Below are 25,012 nucleotides of genomic sequence, written 5' to 3'. Positions count from 1 at the left end.
GGTGAAGTGTGCAAGTCAGTCCTCTTGTTTTCACATGGGGCAGTGGGAGGGGAGGACTAGAAGTCACTGCAGTAGATTGTAAGGACCAGGCCATTCTCACCTCACTCTTTGCTTGCCTTTTTCTACTTCCACTTCTCCATGTTGAGGGGAATCAGGGCCTTTGATGAATACTGGAGGCCCAAAGTTGATACCTGGCTGCTTTTATTTCCTTTTGTCTATTGTTAAATTCAATAGCACAGACAAAACTCCTTTAGGGTGTGGAGGTAGGAGGGAAGTGAGCTGAATGTCTGGATTGTTCAACCATGCTGCCAGAATGAAGGAGCATACTGGTAATGATCGGGGGAGGGGAGGTCTCATTCTCTCTGTGATCACCCAAACTTCAATACCTTTTCCTGTTGATCTAGTCAATGAAAGTCAAAGTTACTTTTTATGAGCTGCCTGCAGAAGACACTGATGTAAATCACACAGTTGCTACACCACTTTGCCTGCTTTTTATTTCCTTCCTGTCCTGTGATGCTTTGATAGGCCTCCTGTGGACTGTCTAGCAATATTGTTTGTGGCCGATTCCCCCAAGAACTTTTCTTCTCCTTGATGTTAGAAACCCTGTTACATTGTGCTTTAGATTCCCTGTAGCATCTAGCAGGGTTCCTCACATAGAAATCATTTATTTGGTGGATTTTGTTACTCCTATCCATTGCATGACATGCCAAATGTTCTTTGGAATTGCAGAATTACTTGCTAGGAAGAGAGCAGTAGTTCCTCCTAATCTAACCTAAGCCATTAGCCCATGGACTACCTGAGAGGAGGGGCTGAAGTCTTTAATTGTGTGTCACCAATATCTCTAGTGCAGTGCTTGGTTCATGATAAACACTTAGCTTACGTTAGTCCCAGGAATGAATAAATGATCAAACTATGGAAACTCTTAAGGTATAAAACATAATTTTTTAAGAGATTTAAAAATCTTACAAAAACATTTGCTTTTGTATAATAAGGAGAAATAAAGGCCCCATTAGGTGAGAAGTATGTTTCATAACTCAGAAATGTTGTTTATCAATAAGCACCTGAAAGGTAAGGCACCAAAAAAGTGAATTATAGTGAGTATTCCGATGTTACAATTACTATGCTTTCAGCACTATGAAAGTCCTATATGGAAAGAGAAATATAAAAGGCTTCCTGTAATCTAATCTCTTCTACCTGAGCTCATCTTATTCTCAAAGTAGACCTTTTGTTCCCGTCTGCCTGGCCTCCTGCCTCTTGTCCGGAACATAGCCTGCTTGTTTCTACCTCTTTGCCTTTGGTGATACAATTTTGTTTTCATAGAAAATCCCTTTTTCTTCTGTAAATCATAGGCTTCCATGAATATCCCTTCCTAGATTTTGCTTTATCACACAGTATTCCATGGAAAACAGCTCTATTCTTTTGGAATTCATAGAGGTCTTGCCCTAAGGAGATCAAGGAACAGTCCAGGGCTTGCTATGTTCCCCCACTAATATGTGCTGCTTTGAAATGACATTCTTATAGTCCCATGCTTACCTATTATGCTCTGGTGAATTAGATCAATACTACTTTGGAGTAGGACTGGTACCCATTATTCTTTTTGGCTAAAGCACTTCATAGAATAAGGACTTAGTGAATGATGATACGCTTCCTAAGTTACATCTATGAAATCTCTTTCTAAAAACAAAAATAATCATGTTAAAGGCAGAAGAGGAAGTTAATCTTTTCAAGGTCTCTAACTTAAAGAGTAGATAATTATTGTTCTCTCCAGGTTTACTTGCAATGGTTGGGAAGAGGCAGGAAAGAAAGGAAAGAAAGGAAGAAAGGAAGAAAGAAAGAAGGAAAGAAAAAGAGAAAGAATCAGAGGAAGACCATATTTTTCTTTAGTTATAAGTTCCTGAGTAGGAAGAAAAGACCAGATGCCCTTCATTTCCACAGAAACCTAGATACAATAAAGTTAACACATGCCTAGAGAACTTGACTACATGTGGGGAAGAAGTCCTTAACATACCAGTGATTAAATACTGACCACCTGAAGAATGTTTCAAAAAGGAGACAATCATGTGTTTGGGGTGGTTTAAACATTTGACTACCACAGGAAAATTGCTTTCTTGAAGTTTTTCCAGGATCCTGGATCCACAGTGGTCAAAACTTGGACAGTTATCAGAATTGGAGAAAAGATTCTTATCTTTTATACTATTATAGATAAAAATAGTAACAATACTTTTAAGGAGATACTAAGGAAATATAAATTACTTCACAGATTTATAAAAGATGCAAATACAAAGCAAAAGAAGTCAACTGCAGTAGAAACTGCTCAAGCTTTATCTTTTCTTGATTGCATCTCTGAAGCTGCATAAATGCTCATGTTTAGTAGAGAAAGTCCTGTACATGGAAATCTTGAAACCGGGATTTGTGTCCTAGTTAGTAACATGTGACTTTGAGTGAGTCTTTAACCTTTCTGATAAAATAGGAATGATAATATCTCTCTCTACCTGTGGTTCTGTGAGGATAAAGTAAGACGAAGAAGATAGATTTGATAAACTCTAAAATCTGCTCTTACTGTAAGGTCTGATGATCATTATGAAGGGGTTAATCAGGAAGAAGTGGGAAGGTGAGAGCCATAGAAGAGAGTATTTTGTTTTCTTCTTTGTTTGTTTTTGTAATAGCACAATTACTGATTTTTTTTCATTCATTCATTATTTATTGAGCACCAGGAACCAGGAGTATAGGCAAACAGGCAAATGCCCCTTCTGTCATTTTTGAAGAAAAATAAACTCTTACTTCAAATTCATATGTATATTCATATGTTTTAGATAAACCAATACTTACAAATGACATTATGAATCATCTATACCAAAAGGGTTTTATAAATAAGAGATTTCCATAAACAAATATATGTGGAAATATCATACCTATGTTCTCCTCCCAAGGCACATTAGAAAATGAAAAATTAGAGGAAACTGTGTTTTCCTTCCAAATTTAAGCCCAAGTTCCCTAAATGAACTTGACCATATAGCCTATATTTTGGTTCTGTATTTTTTCCCTTATATCCTCTGTATCACCCACAAGAACAACTGGGAAACAAGGAGCCCTTCTTTACTTGGTAGTGCTTAAGTAGAATGACTCCACTGTTCTATTTAGCCTAACAGCCTAATAACCTAAGCACATATGTGCATCCTGTCAAAGGTTGACCTCACTACCAAAAAGAAAACCTTTACTGAGTGCCTGCTTCATGACAAATGCTCTATGTATGAATGTTCTGACATAAACTTTAGGAGCTGAATCTTGATGATTAAAGTAGTGTCTGACATGGAAGCAGCCAAATCTTTTTAAAACTGGAGGGGAAATTTTAGGAAATTTAGTAAAAATTATGTCAACAGAAATGGACTCAATCTTTAGTATTTGAACTTTACAGTTCTTGGCCTAATCAGCATAAAGTCTTTTAAGAAAACCTTAGTAAAACTTTCCTAATGCTGCTTTCTTCCTCTTGATTCAGTGGAATTTGAATCCACTCAAATCATCCATATTGTGCATGGATGTATCTCCAGATGGAATAAAACTGTAGGACTATACTCAGGACCTGCATGGTTTTTTTTTACTCTGAACTTCTAAAATCCCAACACAATGTCATAGACTCTTAGAATTAAAAAGGACCTTAAGTTAAAATTTTCCACTCGTTGTAGGAGTCCTTTCTCCAACAAGCCTGGAAAGTCTTGACCAATCTTAGCTTAACTACTTTCTACAAGGTAGACATCACTATCTAAAAGGCATCTCATTCCTTTATGGGATAGCTCCAACTATTAGTGCCTTTTCCGCCCTTAATCCAACCTCTCTCTCTCTCTGGAATACAGATGATAACTCAATTTTTTTTTACATCATTGTTCTCCATGAAAATTAGATCTAGTGAAAAATGACTTATATTATTAGCTGAACTTAACAGTGTTTTTATATCATCAGAATAAAAAATATATATTTGCTTTTCTAACACTTCACTTGATCTTAGCCAAAAGGCTTGAAATCATCATTAATGATAGTATCTCCCTGTGATATCTCTGATACACTGTCTTAATACTTTATATACTAATTTATTTAATCAAATGATATTTTAAGTATTGTGTTAGGTAATAGGTTTCAGTGCTGAGAAGATCAAAGTCAATTTTTTGTTGTAATTATTATATTTCATACAGGTGGGGCTCTCTTGCCCCCTTGTACAATGCCCCAGGGATGAGATGATTAACTCTTCCTCCCCTTCCATATGTCTTCCCCCAGATTCATCTGTGGGATTCATAAACAGAGGACCCCAAACCCTGGGCTAGCACAAACCCTATTAGTGTGGACAGCCTAACTAAGCAGCAGCTGTGGCCTGGGGGTACTGTGGAGTATCTTTCTAACAGAGGATCCTGGTAGAAAGGGGGGCCTGAAGTAGGGGAGCATTTGTCCTCCAGCCAGTATATCATATGCCACTAAAAAACACAGCTTTTTGGTAAATAGAGTCTGTGAATTAGAACTTACATGTATTTTTAAAATTTTAACTTTTAGACTAAGCAGCTTAAATCCTGTCCAATCCAGCTAGACTTAGTCCTGTGGATGTTTGACCAAGATTACTTGTTCAGTCAAAACATTCAAACCAAACCCTAAACAGACAGTTATAACTGCTAGTGAAGGAATTATTTTCATTGAAGGTTTTTAGTCATTTTCATATTTCACATTCATTACACTATGAGGAAATCAGCTATTTCATTAAGTTTTATTTTTCAAGAGGTTGAGTGATAAAATGAGTAAGAGATTATTTCTTAATTATTTGGCTACATTTCTGTACAATACCAAGTAAGTCATTCAAAAGTGATGCTGTTCAAATGAGCCAAAGAATGAATCAAATAGAAGTTGTCCAAGAATTTTAAATTATTTCTGCAGAAAAATGTTACATGCTTACTCACTAAAACCACTCTTAGATTTAAGGATTGAAAATACATTTCCATATAGTTTTCATAGCAAAATAAGAGGTGAAAAGTAGTTACCTTAGTTAATTTAAGTAAAAACAATAAAATATCATTAGTTTCATAATTAAGAGTCTGGTTATAAAGTACTTATTAGGCACCAGGCAATGTTTTAAGAGCTTTACATATATTTAATTAATCTTTTACCCATACATACTTGGGAATACTATTATCCTCATTTTACAGATGAGGGAGTGAATGCACAGAGATGTAAATAACTTACTCAATGTTACATAGTTAATAAGTGGCTGAGTTAAGATTTGAGGAAATCAACAATATGATCTTATTTACAAATGAAAGTTCAATTTGTTTGAGAAAATAAACAAATTTAAACTATATTAGAATTTCCTTTGTATTTGAGCAGATAACTCTTTGGACCCAGGCTGCTCGATAAACTGTCACACCTAGGGAACTCTACTTTCTACCCTTTGATTCTGCCTGATCCAGAAACTGATATAAAATCCATCCTTCTGAGACTAAAGTGTGTCACCCCCAGTTGGTGCCAGGACCAATTTTATTGTCTTCTGAAACTTAGAATAACAAATGCACAATGAATTATCTTCTTTTCCTTAAAAAAAATGGTAACTCAGTTATGAAAATATGTCCGATTGGACTCTCCTCCAAGATTATACATGATGTGGTCTACTTTTTTTACCTGACAAAAAAAAAAAAAAAAAAGATGCTTTCCATTGTATATATGGGGGTTGTCTGAAGTAGAGAAGTAGAAAATGGGAAGTTTTATGGAAGAGGCTTAGTATCATCTTGCCTTTACTTACCGTCCCACTAAGCTTAATTGTCTGAGGGAAGGGGCAGGGTAGGATGAACCCCACCATAACAGAGATGCCTATAAACTGGGAAAAGGGGTGGCACAGAGGCCTCGAAGACTGATACCCAACTCCTTAGTTGTCAGGTTACTATTTAAATGTGGAAGTTGTAAAACTACATCATCTTTAAAAGTGTTGGAAATTCATACTCTGTCCAGATTGCCTTTTATACCATTTTGAGTCAGTTGTATTAATTGCTTGGGGGTTGTTTTTAGGAATATGGAAGGGCTATAGAAAACCCTGTTTCCCATAGTAGACTCTGAGCATGGAGGAAGCTTCAGACCATATAAATGTTTCATGGGATTCTGAATTGTATTGGTAGAAGTCTGCCATCTGATATTCTGTCATGTCACTTTTAGATATTTGTGTTAAATCAACACAACACAGTAGTCTGAAATTGAAGTCTAAGTGTGAGTCCCAATCAGTAGTTTTATAATATCTATACTGGTAGTAAATGATTTCTGGAAGGAAATATATTATCTGGGCAGTTTCTAGCTGTGCTGGTGTGTGAAATGTATCTATAAATGACTAAGTGTTGAGTGAATGAATACATTAATTAAGGAATAAATGGCTGCAGGTAAATTATTATCCATGTCCCGAATAGTCTGTACAACCTAGTTATATCTTTTGAGTCATCTCTGTAATTCTACTTTTATACATTCACTTTTGTAGCTTCTCTCTTCCCAAAGATTGGGAGGAAATGCTGTTTTCAGCTATATTTTTCCAAACATCTCCCAATGCAAGAGCAAACACTAAGCAATACATAAACAACTGATGAATTAATATCCTTAGTTTCCTATCTCTGTTACTATTGTGTCCACACAAAGAATAAGAGGTTCTATTAGAATTTATTCTATCTTAATTCAGCTACTCCTATGGGATAGCCAGTGGCAGGCTGATAAGAAAGAGTACTGACTGTAGACCAACACTGACTTAACTCACATGTCCACAGAATCGCTCTAAGTATTTAGAAAATTTGTTTTCTCTAAGCGTTGGTTAGTGGAAAATGTCCTGTGTTTATACTTGGAAGAATTTAGATTTGAGCCCAGTTCCAACCTCATCAATGTGACTCTTGTAAGTCACCAATATCATCTGGAAACCTCTCTCCTCATTAGAAAATGGGTGTATTCTTGTATCCTTCTATTGATAGATCAAGTAGGACACACAGGTGTGCTTTGTACAATGCACATGTAGACCATGTTTGCCTAGAATTCACTAACCTGTCATCTAAATAGCTGTAAAATTTACCTGCTCATTTCCAAATTGGCTTACTCCAAAAGAAAAGAAAAACTGACTTCCTTTCTCAAACCCAGTGCAACTGGCTCTTCTTCCCTTCTCCTGAATTTCTTCGCAGTGCCTTTCCTGCCTTTCCACACCACCATTTTCTTTCCTTTCTTTAATGATGTAGGACATGTTGCTTATAGTTTTGCTCTGTTTAATTTGGTTCTATCTTGGGGGCTATTATTGCTGAGGAGGATGTTCTATCGAGTTACCTTGCTTTTTCCGTTAAAGAGATTGTAAGGTGTTTGTAAACCAAGGGAATGAAGTGACTTCGAGCGGAAAATAAAACAAAACGAGGCGTAACTGCATACAAGATAGCAATGCAGTTTAGAGCTAAAATAGACCTTATGTGTTCAAAATCGTAAAATTGTACATTGTAAACATACATGTAAACACCTAAGCCTTCCCACAGAAACTGGCTTTAAATCACTTACAGAACATTATTGGTGAACAAAAACTAAACTGAATGGAATTGAAAATAACCCCTTTTGTGTGGAATAGCAGGCAGGAATCAAATTTTTAGGTCTTTTTTTTAAAAAAGATTTTTAAAATTTATTTATTCGACAGACAAAGATCACAAGTAGGCAGAGAAGCAGGCAGAGAGAGAGAGGGAGAAGCAAGCTCCCTGCTGAGCAGAGAGCCTGATGTGGGGCTCAATCCCAGGACCCTGGGATCATGACCTGAGGAGAAGACAGAGGTTTTAACCCACTGAGCCACCCAGGTGCCCCTTTAGGTCTTTCTTTTATATGTAAAATGTCATTTTAACTGAAAGCTAAAATATGGGAAAAACCTGAGGGAAATACATAGACCCAAATATCACCTTTGGCAAACAATGAAGCTCTTGTTTTTCTCTCTTAAAGGGCTTCCTCTATTTTAGCTTTCAGTTTTGTTTGGTTTGCCGTCTACATGAAGATCTTCCTATAAGGCTGTAAAGCACATGCTTTCATTTAGAAAGGAACAGTTTTATTGACTCCATACTTTGCTCTAATGCTTTTCAAGTATTCCTTTTATCTAGAGGTTTCAGCCTGGAAATACAGTACCAAAATAAATAAATAAATAAATAAATAAATACACACACACACACACACACACACACACACGCACACACACGCACACACACACACGCACACACACACATATATATATATATACACACACATGCCTGAAATTATAGTTATAGTCAACACTGTGAATTAGCTACTGGTAGCTCTCATTGTAGGGAGTGTCCCTGGTTAAGGTTTAACTGTGGTTCTCAAAGTGTGGCTCCTAGACCAGCAGCACTGGCAGCTCCTAAGAACTTGCCGTGTAAATTCTGAGACTCCATACACCCCAGGCCTAATGAATGAGCAACTCTGAGCAGGGTCTGCAGATAATTCTGATGTGCATTAAAGTTTAAGAACCACAAGTCAGTGGTTGTAGAAACCCTAAGGGAGGTGACACATTCCCCCCTTTAATTGAGAAATACTTAACATATAACATGTGTAAGTTTAAGGTGTACAGCATGACGGCTTGATTTATATATCTTGTGAAATGATACTATAATAGGTTCAGCTAACGTTCATCATCTCATACAGATACAATATACAGAAGAAAAAAATGGAAGTTTCTCTTTGTGATGAGAACTCTTAGGATCTACTCTCTTAACACGTTTCCTATATATCCTATAGCAGTGTTAGCCACAGTCCTCATACTGCTCATTACGTCCCTAGTATTTATCTTATAACTGGAATTTTGTGCCTTGGACTCCCTTCCTCAGTTTCCCCCACCAGCCTCTGGTAACCAGAAGCCTGAGCTCTTTTTCTAAGTTTTACTTGTTTTAAATTCTGCATGTAAGTAGATCATATTGTATTTGTCTTTCTCTGACTTCTTTCACTTAGCGTAATACCTTCAAGGTCCATCCATATTGTTGCAAATGGTAGTATTTCCTCATCTTTTTTTTGTGGCTGAATAACATCCCATTGTGTTCACAAGTTCTTTAGCCATCCACCCGTGGATAGACACTTAGGTTGTTTCCATGCCTTGCCTATTGTAAATAAGGGGGCTATGAACATGGTGGGGGGGTTATATCTTTTCAGCTAAATGGTTTTGTTTTCTTTGGATATATTCCCAGAAGTGGGATCATTGGATCGCATGGTATTTCTATTTTTAATTTTTTGAGGATCCTCCCCACTGCTTTCCATAGTGACTGTAGCACCTTACCTTCCCACCAAGAGTACACAAAGTTTCTCTTTTCTCCACATCTAAGTTGGCATTTGTTGCCTTTTGTATTTCTGATGATGGCCATTCTAATATTCATTGTGATTTGAATTTGAATTTCCCTAGTGATATTGAGTAGCTTTTCATGTATCTGTTGGCCTTAATGTCTTTGGAAAAATGTTTATTCAGGTCCTAGTTTTAATTGTTTTTTAATTTAATTTCCCTAGTTTTCATTTTGTTATTTAATTGTATGGGTTTTTTTTTTTTTCTTCCTCACACACTTCAGATTATAGAGTGACATTAACATGGGTTACTTGCAAACAAATTCAAGCTTGAGAGTTATGTAACAAGTCCAAGCCCACACAGCTAATAAGCAGCAGAGCTAAAAACTGAATATACTTTTCCTTCCATAACCCAGGCTTTTGCCATTTTAACCTGCTGCCTCTCAGGCATGATGAGAATGTTATTCTTCTTTTCTGAAATTACTGCCAAGCAATCCATGTATAGTTAACCATGACTGCCAATGTTGCTTTCTAAATACTTCTCAAAACTTTCTGTGTTTTCCACACTTACTGGCAACAAGCTAGTCCATTATCTCCTACCTAAGCATCTGTAATCATTTTTTAAATTATTTTTTATTTAAATTCAATTAATTAATATATTATTAGCTTCAGAGGTAGAGTTCAGTGATTTATCAGTCCTATATAGCACCCTTGCTCATTATATCACATGCCCTCCTTAATGTCCATCACCCAGTTACCCCATTGCCCTGCATCACTCCCCTCCAGCAACCCTCAGTTTGTTTCCTATGCTTAAGGGTCTCTAATGGTTTGTCTCCCTCTCTGATTTCATCTTATTTTACTTTCCCCTCCCTTCCCCTATGATCCTGTTTTTTTCTTAAATTCCACATATAAGTGAGATCATATGATAATTGTCTTTCTCTGACTTATTTCTCTTAGCATAATACCCTCTAGTTCCATCCACATTGTTGCAAATGACAAGATTTCTTTTTATGATGGCTGAGTAGTATTCCATTATATATATACACCAAATCTTCTTTATCCATTATCTGTCCTTGGACATCTGAGGTTTTTCCATAGTTTGGCTATTGTGGACATTGCTGTTGTAAACATTCGGGTGCACGTGCCCCTTCAGATCACTACATTTGTATCTTTGGGGCAAATCTCTAGTAGAGCGATTGCTGGGTCGTAGGGTAGCTCTATTTTCAACTTTCTGAGGAACCTCCGTACTGTTTTCCAGAGTGGCTGCTCCAGCTTGCATTCCCACCAATGGTGTAGGAAGGTTTCCCTTTCTCTGAATCCTTGCCAACATCTGTCATTTCCTAACTTGTTAATTTTAGCCATTCTGACTGTTGTGAGATTCTATTTCATTGTGGTTTTGAAGTGTATGAGTTCTTTATGTATTTTAGATATTAACCTCTTAAATGGTTTGCAAATACTTTTTGCCCATACCATTGGTTGTCTTTTCATTTGGTTGATGGTTTCTTTTGCTGAACAGAAGCTGTCTAGTTTGATGTAGTCCCACTTATTTTTTATTTTGTTGCTTGTGCTTTGGGTATCATATTTATTTTCAAGGCCCATGTCAAGTTTTATCCCTATATTTTCTTCTAGGTGTTTCATGGTTTCAGGTTTTACATTTAAGTCTTTACTACATTTTGAGTTAATTTTTTATTTTTTGTAAGAAAGGGAACCATTTTCATTTTTTATATGTGAATATCCAATTAGCCTATCATCATTTATTGAAAAGACTGTCTATTTTTGGCTGTCTTGTCAAATATTAATTGACTCTATATGCTTGGATTCATTTCTGGGCTCAATTCTGTCGCATTGGTCTACATGTCTATTTTTATGCCAGTGCCTACTGTTTTGATTAGTATAGCTTTATAGTATAAGCTTGAAATCAGGAAGTGTGATGTCTTCTGTTTAGTTCTTGCTCAGGATTCCTTTGGCTATTCAGAGTCTTTTGTGGTTCCACATAAATTTTAGGAGTGTTTTTCCTACTTCTATAAAAAATGCTACTGGAATCTTGATTGAGATTGGATTGAGACTTAAGATGGCTTTTGGTAGTGTTGGCATTTTAACAATATTCTTCCAATGCATGAACATGAAATACCCTTCCATTTATGAGTGTCATCTTCAATTTCCTTCATCAGTGTCTTAAGTTTTCAGAGTGAAGATCTTTTACGATGGGACATGTTTCTGAAGTACCTATAAATGGCTAACACCCTTAGGTCTTTCAGATGGTGCCATTGGCCATTATCCTGTTTAACAATATGTCATACTAATACCAGTGACAGCTATAATTGACATTTTTCCTAGTTGGCTGCATTCACAAGCATGCTGACCGAGAGGACTCACACTGAGTTACAAACATATCCCTTCGGAAGTACTCAGACTCAAAAGAACTTTTGGGGAGCTAGTAGCCAAAGTGTTTAGATGGTATTGCTATTTACCCTGCTCTGATATTCACCCTGTATTTCCAGACCCTTCCTTTCTTTTGAACGATGGCTTACACCACGAGTTTGCTCATTCTCCCTTGAGTTGTATCTTTTCTCAGAGCTTGTACCCACTCCCCAGGATTCAATAATTACCTCCTGCATGTAGTTAGAACTGACTGCTCTCTTGACCATATCTTCCATCTTTCCAGTGAATATAGTCACCTTATGTCCTATTATTAATACCTATAGAAATAAATACAGCTGAATTTATCATATGCCTCAAAACATCTACACTTCCACACTTTGGTCTGTGGTAGGTGGCACAGATCTGCATTACCTAAGATACCACTTTGTCCTTTGCTTGCTTTATCTTATAATGACTTACAGATTCTTCCTTCATGATGTTTCTCATTCCCATTCTTCATCTATTTCTGCTACTGCTATATTTAGATTCCAAGTATTTAAAATGCAAAACTGTTTTTTCTAAAGATTTCTTCCCTCCCTCCCTTCCTTTCTTTTCCTGTTCCTTCTTTTCTATGTAAAACAGATAGCATAGCATGAGTATTTTAAATTAACCTGTCTGACCTCCCCTCTTTTTGTACCTCCCACTGACTGCAGATCAATCTCCACACTCCTGGGCCTGACATTCAAAGCTCTCCAAGCTCTAACCACAACCAACTTCTTTCATCTCTCTTTCATTCACTCCTCCCTACAGTCTCTTTACTCTGATGGTTCTTAATGTCACCTAGAGGGCTGGTTAAAATACAAATTTTTAGACCATACTCTTGGAGTTTCTAACTCAGTAGGTATTGGGGTAAGACCCAAGATTTTGCATTATTAATAAGTTCTCAAGTATTAATGGACAAATTGCATATGCCCTTCCCTCCTCCGATTTTCATTATTGAAACCCTAACCTCCAATGTGACCCTATTTGGAGAGGGCCTCTGAGGAAGTAAAGTCAAATGAGGTCATAAGAGTGGGGTCCTGACCCAATAGGATGTGTCCTTATAAGAACAGCCACCAGAGACTTCTCTTTCTCTCTGTCATGTGAGGACACCATGAGATGGCAGCCATTTGTAAGGTAGGAAGAAGGTTCTCACCAGAAACTGAAATCAGTCAGTACCTCCAGCTTCCAGAACTGTAAAAAAGTAAATTTCTGTTGTTTATGCTACCTAGTCTACGGTAGTCTGTTCTAGTGGTCTGAGCTTACTGACACACCAGGAGATCCTGATGCTGCTGTCCCAGGGACTAGATTCTGAGAAGCACTTCTCCAGTCCTCCTGATGGTCTCCTTGTCAACCTGGCTTCTGTGTCTTGCTGATAGGCTTCTCTTTTCTCCCCTTACCCAAACCTCATGCATCCTTCAAAGCCCACCTCAGGCCACACTTCTACGAAGCCTCCCAGCTCTTCTGCCCCACAGTAACTTCTCTTTCCTCTGAAAACCCCTAATATTCTGTCTTTAGATCCATCTGATATTTAGCATAAATTACCTTGTATGGTTATTTTTCCCTCTGTGTAGTTGTTATAGCTTCACTGTAAGCTCCTCAGAGTAGAAACTTTTTCCCATGTCTCACACCGAGCACAGTGCTTTGTGATGGCCAGAGTGTGGCATGTTAATCTTTGACGAGCATGGCATGTATGGAGAAGTTCACAGGAACTGCTGGTGTGATTCCTTTAGGTGTCCATGTCCTAGGTTTCTCTACCACTCTGCCAGCCTCTCGGCGATGCAAAGTTACATTCACAGGGAAATGTGCTTGTTGATTTTCTTGCTTGGCTGTATTTGAAGAGTTTTTTGTTCATGTTTATAGAAGAAAGGGGTACTTTCTGGACAGTACATCTAATGGTAATGATGATGCAATAAGAATTGACATTTATTGAGAGTTTGCTGTGAACTGTTTCACATATATTAACATGTTTGATCCTCCCAGCAACCTAATGGAATTTACTATGATAGCCATTTGCCAGATGGGAAAACTGAGGCTTAGAGAGGTTAGGTGATTGATCTCAAGGTCATATAGCCAGGCAGAGGGAGAGGAGATGCTTGGGTCATGACTTAATGGTTACCCATTCCCCTGTCTTAACCAACCTATTAGTTCCTTGTCCCTTTCTCCATAACTGAGAATACTTTATGCCAGAGATTACAATCTTGCCTTTTAACCTTTAGAGATTTAGTCAATATTTCCATGCCATATAACACAGTTCATGTATCTTTTTCTAAGCAAAATCAAATACCTAATAACAGACTTAATTTCTAGTGCTAAGAGGTGATTGAAGAAGAAAATATCCCGTCTTTTCTCAGAAGTCAGTTATAAAGGGCATATGGAACTTGTGAGGCAATAGTCTGTGGTTTTTCAATTAATACCACTGACCCCATTGGTCACAAAACCTGTTCTCAGTGAATAAAAAACAGACGTGATGGTTCAGTAGGTACAGAGATATTATATTGCATTTTGCTTTCTTGACTCAGTGATTTGTAAAATGTTTTTCTGACATCTCAGTTTGTCAGCATTTCCATAAATTTACCAAACAACTGATTCTGACCTTGGTTTTACTTTCCAATCAGATCTAAAACAAAAATAACAGCAATAACAAAAACATTAAAAAAAATCATAGTTACTTACAATAAGAAAGTGTTATATGATTTTGAAAATACCTGTTTTATCATTGACTTAGCATTTGCTTAATTTTAACCAATGCATTACATAATTACTCTGGTAAATTTCATTAAATAAGATTTATAAATTATCAATTACATATACACATCTAATGTATATATGTATGTAAATATAAGGTGACTGTGTGTGTGTGTAGTTCCCAGATAATTCTCCTACCCCCAGAGCAATTTTCAGATCTTTTGATCCTAAGGAGAGAGCTTAATTGGGCTATTTATTCGAGCCCACAGATTTAAATCTAAGGCCCTGAAAAGACTTCAAAATCTACCACTTTGGGTTAATTATATTTTGGAATCCAATTAAACTAATTTACTTTCGACAGAAATGTTTTTCATATTTCTTTTTTTTTTTAAGTTTTTATTTAAATTCCAGTTAACATACAGTGTAATCTTAGTTTTGGGTGTATAATATAGTAATTCGACACTTCCATACATCACCTGGTGCTCATCCCAAGTGCACTCCTTAATCCTCATCACCTATTTCACCCATCCCCCACCCACCTTGCCTGGGGTAACCATCGGTTTGTTCTTTAGAGTTAAGAGTCTGTTTCTTTAAAAAAAAAAAAAAAAAGTCTGTTTCTTGGTTTGCCTCCCTCTCTGTTTTTTCCCTTTGCTTGTTTTTGTTTCTTAAATTCCACTTATGAATGAAATCATATGGTATTTTCCTTTCTCTGACTGACATTTCCCATAGCATAAAACTCTCTAGCTCCATCCGTGTCACTGCAAATAGAAAGATTTCATTCCTTTTTTGTGGCTGAGTAACGTTCCAGTGTGTGCATGTGTGCGTGTGTGTGTGTGTACATACATATATACCACATCTTTATCCATTCATTAACTGATGGGCACTTGGGCTATTTCCATAATTTGGCTATTGTAGATAATACTGTGATAAACATCAGGATGCATGTATCTCTTTGAATTAGTATTTTTTATTTCTTTGAGCAAATTCCTAGTAGTGTGATTGCTGGGTCAAAGGGTAGTTCTATTTTTAACTTTTCGAGGAAACTCCATACTGTTTTTCAGAGTTGCTGCCCCAGGTTGCATTCCCACCAGTAGTGCAAGTGAGTTCCCCTTTATCCACATCCTTGCCAACATCTTGTTTGCCAACAACATTGTTTCTTGTGTTACTGATTTTAGCCATTCTGATAGTTGTGAGTTGGTATCTCACTGTAGTTTTGATTTGCATTTCCTGATGATGTGTAATGTTGAGCATCTTTTCATGTATCTGATAGCCGTCTGTAGGCCTTCTTTAGGAAAATGTCTATTCATGTTTTCTGCTTATTTTTAAATTGGCTTGTTTTTTGGTGTTGAGTTTTATAAGTTCTTTATATGATTGAAAAAGAAATGCTGGGACAAATTTTCAGATAATTTGAAAGTACAGAAAATTATAAGCACGTAGAAAAAAAATCCACCATAATTTTACCACACAGAAGTAAACGTTGCTTTATTTTGGAATCTTGTAAAAGAAATTTATTATCCTAGATCTTTACTAATTTAACAAGATTTATTTCACTAGCCCATGCCTATTGTACTGCTGAACTAAACTGTGAATTTCCCCATATCTCTCTATCACTATTGCCAGCCCAGCTTCCAAATTGTCTGCCTGCTTCCTTCTTATCTATTTGCACTCTTTTTTTGAGATGTCAGAGAAACATTCTACTTTTTCACAGTGACCCCTTGCTCAAATCACTTCCATGCCATCTCTTGCTCTTGGGTGAAATGATTATCTCACAAGAACACCCAGAGGCAGTGTGTAATATCAGACACATAACTTGAAGACCTCTGTCTTAATTTATAGGGTTGTTCTGAGAATCAAGTGAGAAAAAGGTATTTGAGGATGCCTAAAAAGTCAACTCCAAGTGTGGGTACTTATTATTTAGATGTTTGAATTATAATGCCAAATGTCACGTGTTTTGTTTCTAATAGCAAAACAAAAATTTTGTTTAATTTTAGACAAATATACATTACATTCAGATTTATTTTCACAAGATTAGCCTTTGAGAGGCAAGTAACAGAACAATTTAATCTTAGAAAACAAGGTTCTAATTGCACTGATCTTCTTCATGACCTTGGAATGAGATCTGGTCCTCACCCATCTGAGAAATGGAAAGATGGACAACACACACACACATAAACACACACACATTGATTTTATATGGGTAGTATTAGGACAAAATCTTTCAACTATTCATCTTAGAAAAACAAAAAAGAAGCGATGAAAGTATATCAGTTCTGACCTAAAAATACATATACTTAGCTTAGTGCTCTAGAAATAATAATTTCCCTATTGCGGGGTCCACAAGAAACACCTGCTTAATATGTGCCATAAGGACTATCTTATTTTGCAAATGATTTTACCAATGACTCTCAGTTGTCTCAAGTTGCCATCAGATTCAGAGAAGATGAGATGCTGGGTAAGATAAATTGCATTATGAGAAATGGAGATCTGAAATTTTGATGCCCTGGCCAGAGTGTAATGGAATATTCCTGAGAATGGAAAACTAATACACTTCTTTTTTTTTTTTTTTTTTCATTCTGGACAGCTCAGTCATAAAAATGTGATGTTTTATCTTACTCCAAAGAGAATTATTCTGACACTTGACTCTCTTATTTTTATGTATTAATTTTTGATGATGCAAAGGAGAGTCAGCATGAAAGAGAAACCTAGCAAAGCCATGAAGATCTGTCTTTGTATCAGCCAGTATATCAATAGCAAACAATTAATTTTGGATGATTTAAGAAAGTGACTCTTTATGAAGGTTTAGGTAGGGATTTAGGGAAAACCTAAGGAATAGTGGAGCTGTTAACACCCATGGTCCATAAAATATGAAGGACAGAAGTAGCTTCTGGGCTCTAGAAGGAAAGAGTACTATAGGGAAAGGTACTTTGAAAGGACACAGTCAGCCTGAATGGACCATGCCCAGAGAGGGCCTGGAGAATGAATACTTGACTCACTCTTTCCTCCCATGGAGTTTCAGAGGAGCCCCCTAGGGGCTGACCCAGTGGGAAACGAGGAGTGAGAGAGTCCATAGCTGTCATCCATAGAACTCCGCTTTCTGGAGAGAATAAGGGTATATTTGGATGGGTGCATTGAAAACATTTTGCCTAACCTTTGGTTGCAGCTTATCTGGCACAAAGGCTGACACACGGTGAATCCTCCTAAATGTGACTCAGAAGAAAGCACATATGAATCTGCCCGTGGCCAAAACTGAAAACAGTCATGTATTTCATTTTTTTTTCCTGGTTGCTTTTGAGTTTTATGTAACAGATTAAATAAAACATGATTTCAATAGTTTAATAAAAATTATAACTTTACACATCCCTTTGTATCTCTCTTAGGCACTTAGTACCTTTTACCTTGTCTGAGAACTACTGAACAGTATCACCATCAAACTGTAAGCTTTTTTCCTAAGTGGGGCACACGCGCACACACACACACACTTCAGGTGTTCTGCAGTGTCTAGCATAGGGCTATGGGCATACTTTCAGTAAAGGTTTTTTGAAAGGCTTGTAATTTTATAAATTCAAATATGAGAACTATGTCATATTACATAATTTTTAATTTCCTACATTTAATTTTTTACCACTCATTAGTTCTAAAAATCATTGAGCACCTTTTTCGTATCTGGCATTGTTCTAAGCACATAGATTTCAGGGATGAGTAAGCAAGGTCTCTGTCCTCCTACAGCTTACATCGAGATAGGAGAGAAATATAAACTAGCAATCATGATATGAGTCAATGTGCTAGGGAGTGTTACAAAATTATGTTTCTGCTGGTGGGGGACAAGAGTGGTGAAGATTAGGATAGGCAAGGTAGTCTAAAGCCACAATATCCTATACAGTAGATTCTAGAGGAATGAAATCAGGCTGTGTTAGAAAGGGCTTTCTGAAAGCAGTATGGATTTTCTTTTCTTCAACTTGAATTTTTCCAATGCAATTACTTCTAATTAATATTTAGTGTCCTGGACACTAAGCATGCCCCGTAACAGCAAATAGAATGAGGAGAAACTGTAAAGCAAAGGAAGAAGTTTGGGGATGCGTTTGTTGCTGACATGGAAAAAAAATTAAAAGATTATTTCCTGCAGAGAAGGGAGATTAAGTCATACTAAAATGAAAAGTAAGGAGCCTGAAGTAAACTCGGTTATTCAAAACAAGAGAGAAGAAGGGTTCCTGGCTCAGTGGGTTAAGCCTCTGCCTTCAGCTCAGGTCATGATCTCAGGGTCCTGGGATCAAGCCCTGCATTGCGCTCCCTGCTCAGCAGGAAGCCGGCTTCCCCCCCCACTCTCTGCCTGCCTCTCTGCCGGCTTGTGATCTTTCTCTCCTTGTCAAATAAAAAAAAAAATCTTTTAAAAAAGTGAAAAAAAAAAAAAAGAAGAAAGCGTGAGCTATAGAAAGTAATATATATTCTAATTTCTGGTTAAAATAAGTATGAGAAAAAAATAACTATGAACTGGTAGGAAGTACATTGTTTCTGCCACTTCTCTACATGACTTCAGCATGTATCTTAATCTATTTGTGATACCATTTCTTAATCTTAGAAGTATGGATAATGCTACCAGCCTCTGAGGATTATTGGAATGCACTGCACAGTGGTAGACAACTGACTTGCTATATAGTAATGCTCAGCAGTACAGTAACCTTATCGACACTTACCATTTCTACTTTGGAAAAGGATTCAGCATATTCCGAACCACATCACATCGCCACTCCTCGTAAAGTTATTTGTGTACACCTTTTTGTCTGGACTGCAGAGCCTCATCCAGCTTTGTTTTCAGACCAACTGCAACTTTTGAAGAACCAAATGTCATGAATTCTCAATTTTCCCCCTATGCTACTGAAACATACTAACATCTCCTCTTGGAAGGCAGTGCTAGCTAGTTGAATTCCACTGGCCCAGGGGTAAAACTGTGACATGAAATCCTTTGGATGGGATTCCAGATCTCTGGTTACCTCTGTAAGGCTTATCAGCTGAAATGAGAAACCATTTCTGACCGTGCTGTCCAATCAGTATTAAACTGAAGATGGCCAAGTGGATTTTAATATTACTTCCCCCATGTTAGCTGAGGATATTTCTTGGTGTTTTTGCCCATAGGTGACATCCAGTAGGTCATTTCTTTATTCTGAAGCCAGTTCTTTAGAGAAGTAAATATTATCAATGTTAAATTCTCCTACATTTCTGATAAGAAGAGATCCTTTCTTCAGTGAGCCATAACTCCCCATAGCTGGAGGAAGCTAATTAGCGATAATGAATGCCTTATACATAATGTATACTTTGGAATATATTCACAGATTCCAAATATGAATCAGTAGCTATCTGATTTCTGTTTCAAATTTAAATACTTTATACTCTACTTTAGCAGGAAATAGGTCATTAAAATGACCAAAAGGATCTGATTTTTTAAATAAGCAGGGACTCAAAGATGATAAAAAGTTAACAGGAGGACAGATCATGGAATAAAACATTTTATCTCATGTATCTTAAATCACATAGTCATTAAATTTAATTTTTTTTATGAGCCAGTTGTAACATAGCCATAAATATCCCTTTGTCTGTAAAGCTTTTAAGATTCAGGTTCCTCAAGCTCTTATAAAAGCTTAGATAAGGAAACAATATGACAGAGAGTAGCTCAGCAATTAATCATTCTGTGCCTCATTCCAAATTGTGTTATACATTAAAAAAAATCCACTTAATATGTTAAACTTTTATACATTTTTCACTGTCTGCTACTGCATGAAATATTCAAAGAGCCCTTGATATAATGAAATAGCTCTTTGAAAAGTTTTTATAATGAATATTGTAATCAAGATGCAAGAAAATAATTTTGTAGCAGCTTCTAAAACTGTAAGTAATATATCCCTAAAAAACAACAAAAACAAAAGTATAATTTTTTAAGCTAACTACCCAATCTGAGCCATTAGATCAACTATGAGAGGAAGAATAGGTGATAATTATTACAAATATTAAAGTAATTGCTAATATTATTACACAAAACTTAAACAGTATTTCTGTATATTTTAATGGTACAGAGAAATCTAAGGTACTTTCAAATATATCTACTGATCAAAAATTGGTGGTGAGGAGAATTTTGTTTTAAAAGCAAAATAATTTTTCATAACAAAAATAAACCATGGATGGTCTTGTGGTGGGATTCTAAAATTAAGAGAAGTAGATACACTTTCCTGGACAGTTTCTGTATCCAGAATGCCTTCCTCTTTCTACCACCTCATGACTCAGTTTACCCACTGGCCTTTCTGCCTTTCCTGTCTTCTCAAGTTAAAATTTTTCTTCTTCTGATGTGACCTATGTTACAACACTTCTCACTTCAGTCTAGTAATAAGAGCAGGGTGGCCTGATCTCAGCATTACTGCCATTTTGAGCCAGATAAATTTTTATTGTGGGAAGCTTTTTTTGCACCATAGATAATTAGCAATGTCCCTGGTCTCCACTCACTAGATACCAGTAACATGACCACCACTCCCAGATACAACAACCAAAACTCTCCAGATATTGTCAGATGTCCTTAGGGAACCAAATCACCCCTGCTGGAGAATTGCCATATTAGAGCAACTGGTATATATAACGTCATGTTCAGTTTTGAATATATGCCTCAATGTATGAAACATCATTCAGAGGTGATACTCAGTAAATATTTATAAAGTGAATGCAGAATAAGACGGTGCTTTCTTACTGCAGTTCATTGCTAGAATAATAAACATTCTTATAAAATGAACTATCAGTTTCACTTGAGGACTTAATACTTCTATATCCATTTTGGATCGGCTTATTTCCCAATATTTGGAATAGAAAGAGAAGACAGTGTTTTTCCAAATTGATAGTTCTCACTTGAACTCTGTGGTTCATAAATTTCTAATGGGACTCGATCCCTAGCAGTTTTTTCTTTCTTTCTTTTTATTACTAGAGAAAGAGGATGTCGAAATTTATTCCAAAACAAAGAAGAAGGAAATCAAGATGAAAATGGGAGAGAAAGGAGCAAAAGAGAAAGAAAGAGAGAGAGCGAGGAGGAGGAAAAGAAGTGAATAAGATGTAATAGGTTCTTCTATACTTATAAGATCCATTTATGACAAAGCTGAATTAAAATAAGCAATTTTGTTTTTAATTTTGACACCATTTTTTCTTTTTTTTTTTTTTTTTAGCCCCTTCTATTTCTGTAACAGTTTTTAAGCATACACAGAGCTAAATGTTGTTAATTACATATCACAAAGAGAACATCTGGGTCAAGGTACTGTAAACTGCCAACGCCTCAGAAGTCCTTAGTCCCTATTCCCTGGAGAGAGCTGCTCTCCTTACTTCATAGAAATCCTTTCCTTGTTATGTGTTGTCATTTTACTATGTATCCCTGAACACTGAGGTTTAGGTTTTGGTATTCTTATTGAATATTTTGTTTGTTCTGATTCATCCATGTTATATGTAACTGTAACTTGTGTAGGTTTATAGTTCTATAGGATCTTATTGTACGAATATGCTACAATATTTGTTCAACTGTTAATGGACATTTTTTTTTCCTAGTAAATTTTCTTACGCATGTCTTCTGGTGCACATACACACACATTTTTTTTTTGGATTCGCACTTAGGAGTTGAATTGCTAGGTCATAGGGAAGGCAAATCTTCAACTTTAATAAATAATACCAAACTCTTTTCCTATTTATCCTTATACCAAAACTGAGACACATAATGTAGTTTTGTGTGCTGTGACATCTATGCTAGAAAATGGGCTATGTGCGTGTGTGTGTGTGTGTGCGTGTGTACACATATGTATACCTATAAAAGCAAAGGTTTCAAACACAAATTTTCTGGAAATAAAACTGATATGATATGATATGATACATTGGAATTACATTCAAGATGTTCCAAACTTGAGGGATGATGGGTTGAAGGGAGCAATGTTTTGAATATTTCTGTAACTCTGGACTACCCCTCTTGAGCTCAACTCTTTTTCCCTTTCTCACATTATCCCAAGATGTAACCTGGGTTTGTGTAGCCCATGGAAAGTAATATTTGTAGCATTTTATTGAGCACTCTCAGAAACTACAGTGTTAAAGACAGGTGAACGTTGTACCTAGCACATGCCTTGGTACTACAGGCAAAGCACCTACCTGTGACATAGTTAGAAAAGTTCAAATATCCATGAAGAAACACAGACAAGTTTGGAGCATTTTCATCACGGGAACAAAAAAATCTGTATACCTTCTTTCCTGAGGATAACTCATGGATGAAGATAGTGTCCTCATATTCATTTTTATTATTTCTATGGCATGATTTATTATGTTCTAAGTTTGATCCTGCATTTGGCTCTTTGTGACTCATATTGACATTTTTAATAATCTCTCAGAAATGCCAGATCTTAAATGCATATAATTACCAAAATATGATAAAGCACAAAGGAACTTGAAAGAGAGGCTGCTTACTAGTAATATCCTATAAGCTTATGAGGTGGAAAGTTTGCCACATCAAACAAATCTAACTGTGCTTGCTTCTTGGTCCATTTCAAAGTAAAATTTAAAATTTCTTTCATGTAAAATTAGAGTAAAATGAGATTTCTCTTCTAGAAATCACAGAGCAGATTTTACAATTTAAGTCAAGATCTGGGGAATTATTATCATATTTTGGAAGTTACCAAGAAGAGCAAACACTACACCCTTATACTGAATTGAAGATACTGCCATGGCTGTGGATATTCAAAACTAGGTTTTACTAAATTTAATGACGTTAGAATCACCGAGTCAACCACTCCATACAGTTTTAGTATTAAGCTGATCCTCATGTTACTGAAATTATTTCCAAAACTGTAATTCAGGAGGGCTGAAATATATTGATCATTTTCTATTAAACATAATCTTCAATTCTAATTGATGGTTTAATTTATTGTAGTAAAAATTACTAATAGTATTTATAATAATTCTTCTGTTGAATTTTAGTTGTATTCAGTTTATTCTCACATCCAGTGTATTACTTACTCTGTGACGTCTGAGTGTCTATGAATTTCTTTATCAAGGCATCAGTAGTTTGGGTATAAAGACTGAGAGCGTATCTCAGAGACTGAAGATCTGGGCTTTTCTCCAAGAAATTCTTTTTCAGGCCATTTCCTCCCGCATGAAAGTATTGCTGAAGAGAAAAAAAAATAATAATAATGTAAGCGGAAGGATTTTATTGCCATAATAGTGACGCTCAAATGGAATAATACAATATGATCAATGTGAAATTGTGACAAAAGGACAGTCCTGATGCTTTCCCATTACTAGGTGATAAGCCTGTCATTCAGGTCCCCTCACTATCTCTGAACTGATGCCTTACATCACAGACCCCAGATTCTTGAAGTTTAAGGTTTTTCCTCTCATTCAAAACTTAAGTATATGGGATCATGAAGATGCAGCGGTAAAAAGCCTATTTATAGAATGACAGGTTTAGATGACAATTGTCGACTTGGTTATTGGCTTGTTTCTAGAAAAAAAAAATATATATATATATATATAAAATTTATTTATTTCCAGGGTTGTCAATATTTCACAAAGACTGTAGTACCTGCATCACATATTGTCCAGATACTAGTTTGTGATTCTAGGCCAGGTGGCTGCTGCTCCATTTTCCCCTGCTCTAAGCACACAGTAGGGCAGATATAGACCAACCTGAGAAGGCAGAGTAGTCGTTGGAAATCCAACATCTCCTGCATCTCATGTCTGATGAATGTAATGAAACATAGGGATTTTTTTTTATATTATTACCCAATACTCAAAACACTAAAATATCTGCAGCTAAGATACCAGAGAAGATATATGCTCTTTAATAATAAATATAGTCATTGAGGGACATTAGCATTTTTCATGCTGAAAGTATTATGTGCAGCTATCACCTAGAAAGCAATTATATACAAATATGTGACAGAACTAAGGATATTTTTTCCCAACCATTTATAGATGGTAACATATTTACAGTATACTGTTAGAGTTAGATAAATAGTTCTCACTCTCTCCCTGTAATGACAGTACTAAACTATACACTTACTGCAACCTGACTTGCTTTGATCTGATTCTCACAGAATGATGTATTTTTTTCTAATTTTTTTCAGTGTTCCAAAATTCACTGTTTATGCATGACACCCAGTGCTCCATGCAATACGTGCCCTCCAAAACACCTATCACCAATCTCACCCAACCCCCCCACTCCCCTCCCCTCCAAAACCCTCAGTTTGTTTCTCAGAGTCCATAGTCTCTCATGGTTTGTCTTCCCCCTCCGATTTCCCTCAACTACTTCTCCTCTGCATCTCCCTATGTCCTCCATGTTATTCCTTATGCTCCACAAATAAGCGAAACCATATGATAATTGACTCTCTCTGCTTGACTTATTTCACTCTTCCAGTCCCATCCACGTTGATACAAAAGTTGGGTATTCATCCTTTCTGATGGAGGCATAATATTCCATAGTATATATGGACCATATCTTCTTTATCCATTCGTCTGTTGAAGAGCATCTTGGCTCTTTCCACAGTTTGGCAACTATATCCATTGCCGCTATGAACATTAGGTACAGATGACCCTTCTTTTCACTACATCTGTATCTTTGGGGTAA

General features: G+C 36.4%; 1 protein-coding gene across 2 annotated transcripts in view; it reads right to left on the bottom strand.

The window, feature by feature from the left end:
• Positions 1 to 25,012, bottom strand: part of LOC111153260 (unc-13 homolog C) — a 574,799-nt gene that overhangs the window by 31,489 nt on the left and 518,298 nt on the right. For both annotated transcript variants that reach the window (XM_022512170.1, XM_022512169.1), the window contains one exon: positions 23,404 to 23,551. In XM_022512170.1, the coding sequence (XP_022367878.1) occupies positions 23,404 to 23,551 (148 nt within the window). The remainder of the gene's footprint in view (positions 1 to 23,403; positions 23,552 to 25,012) is intronic.

The sequence above is a fragment of the Enhydra lutris genome, unplaced genomic scaffold, assembly GCF_002288905.1.
Source record: "Enhydra lutris kenyoni isolate GAN:26980312 unplaced genomic scaffold, ASM228890v2 scaffoldscaffold31, whole genome shotgun sequence".
In the NCBI taxonomy this organism is placed as follows: Eukaryota; Metazoa; Chordata; class Mammalia; order Carnivora; family Mustelidae; genus Enhydra; species Enhydra lutris.
Note: the sequence above shows the minus strand (reverse complement) of the source record. Positions and strands in the feature narration are given on the sequence as shown.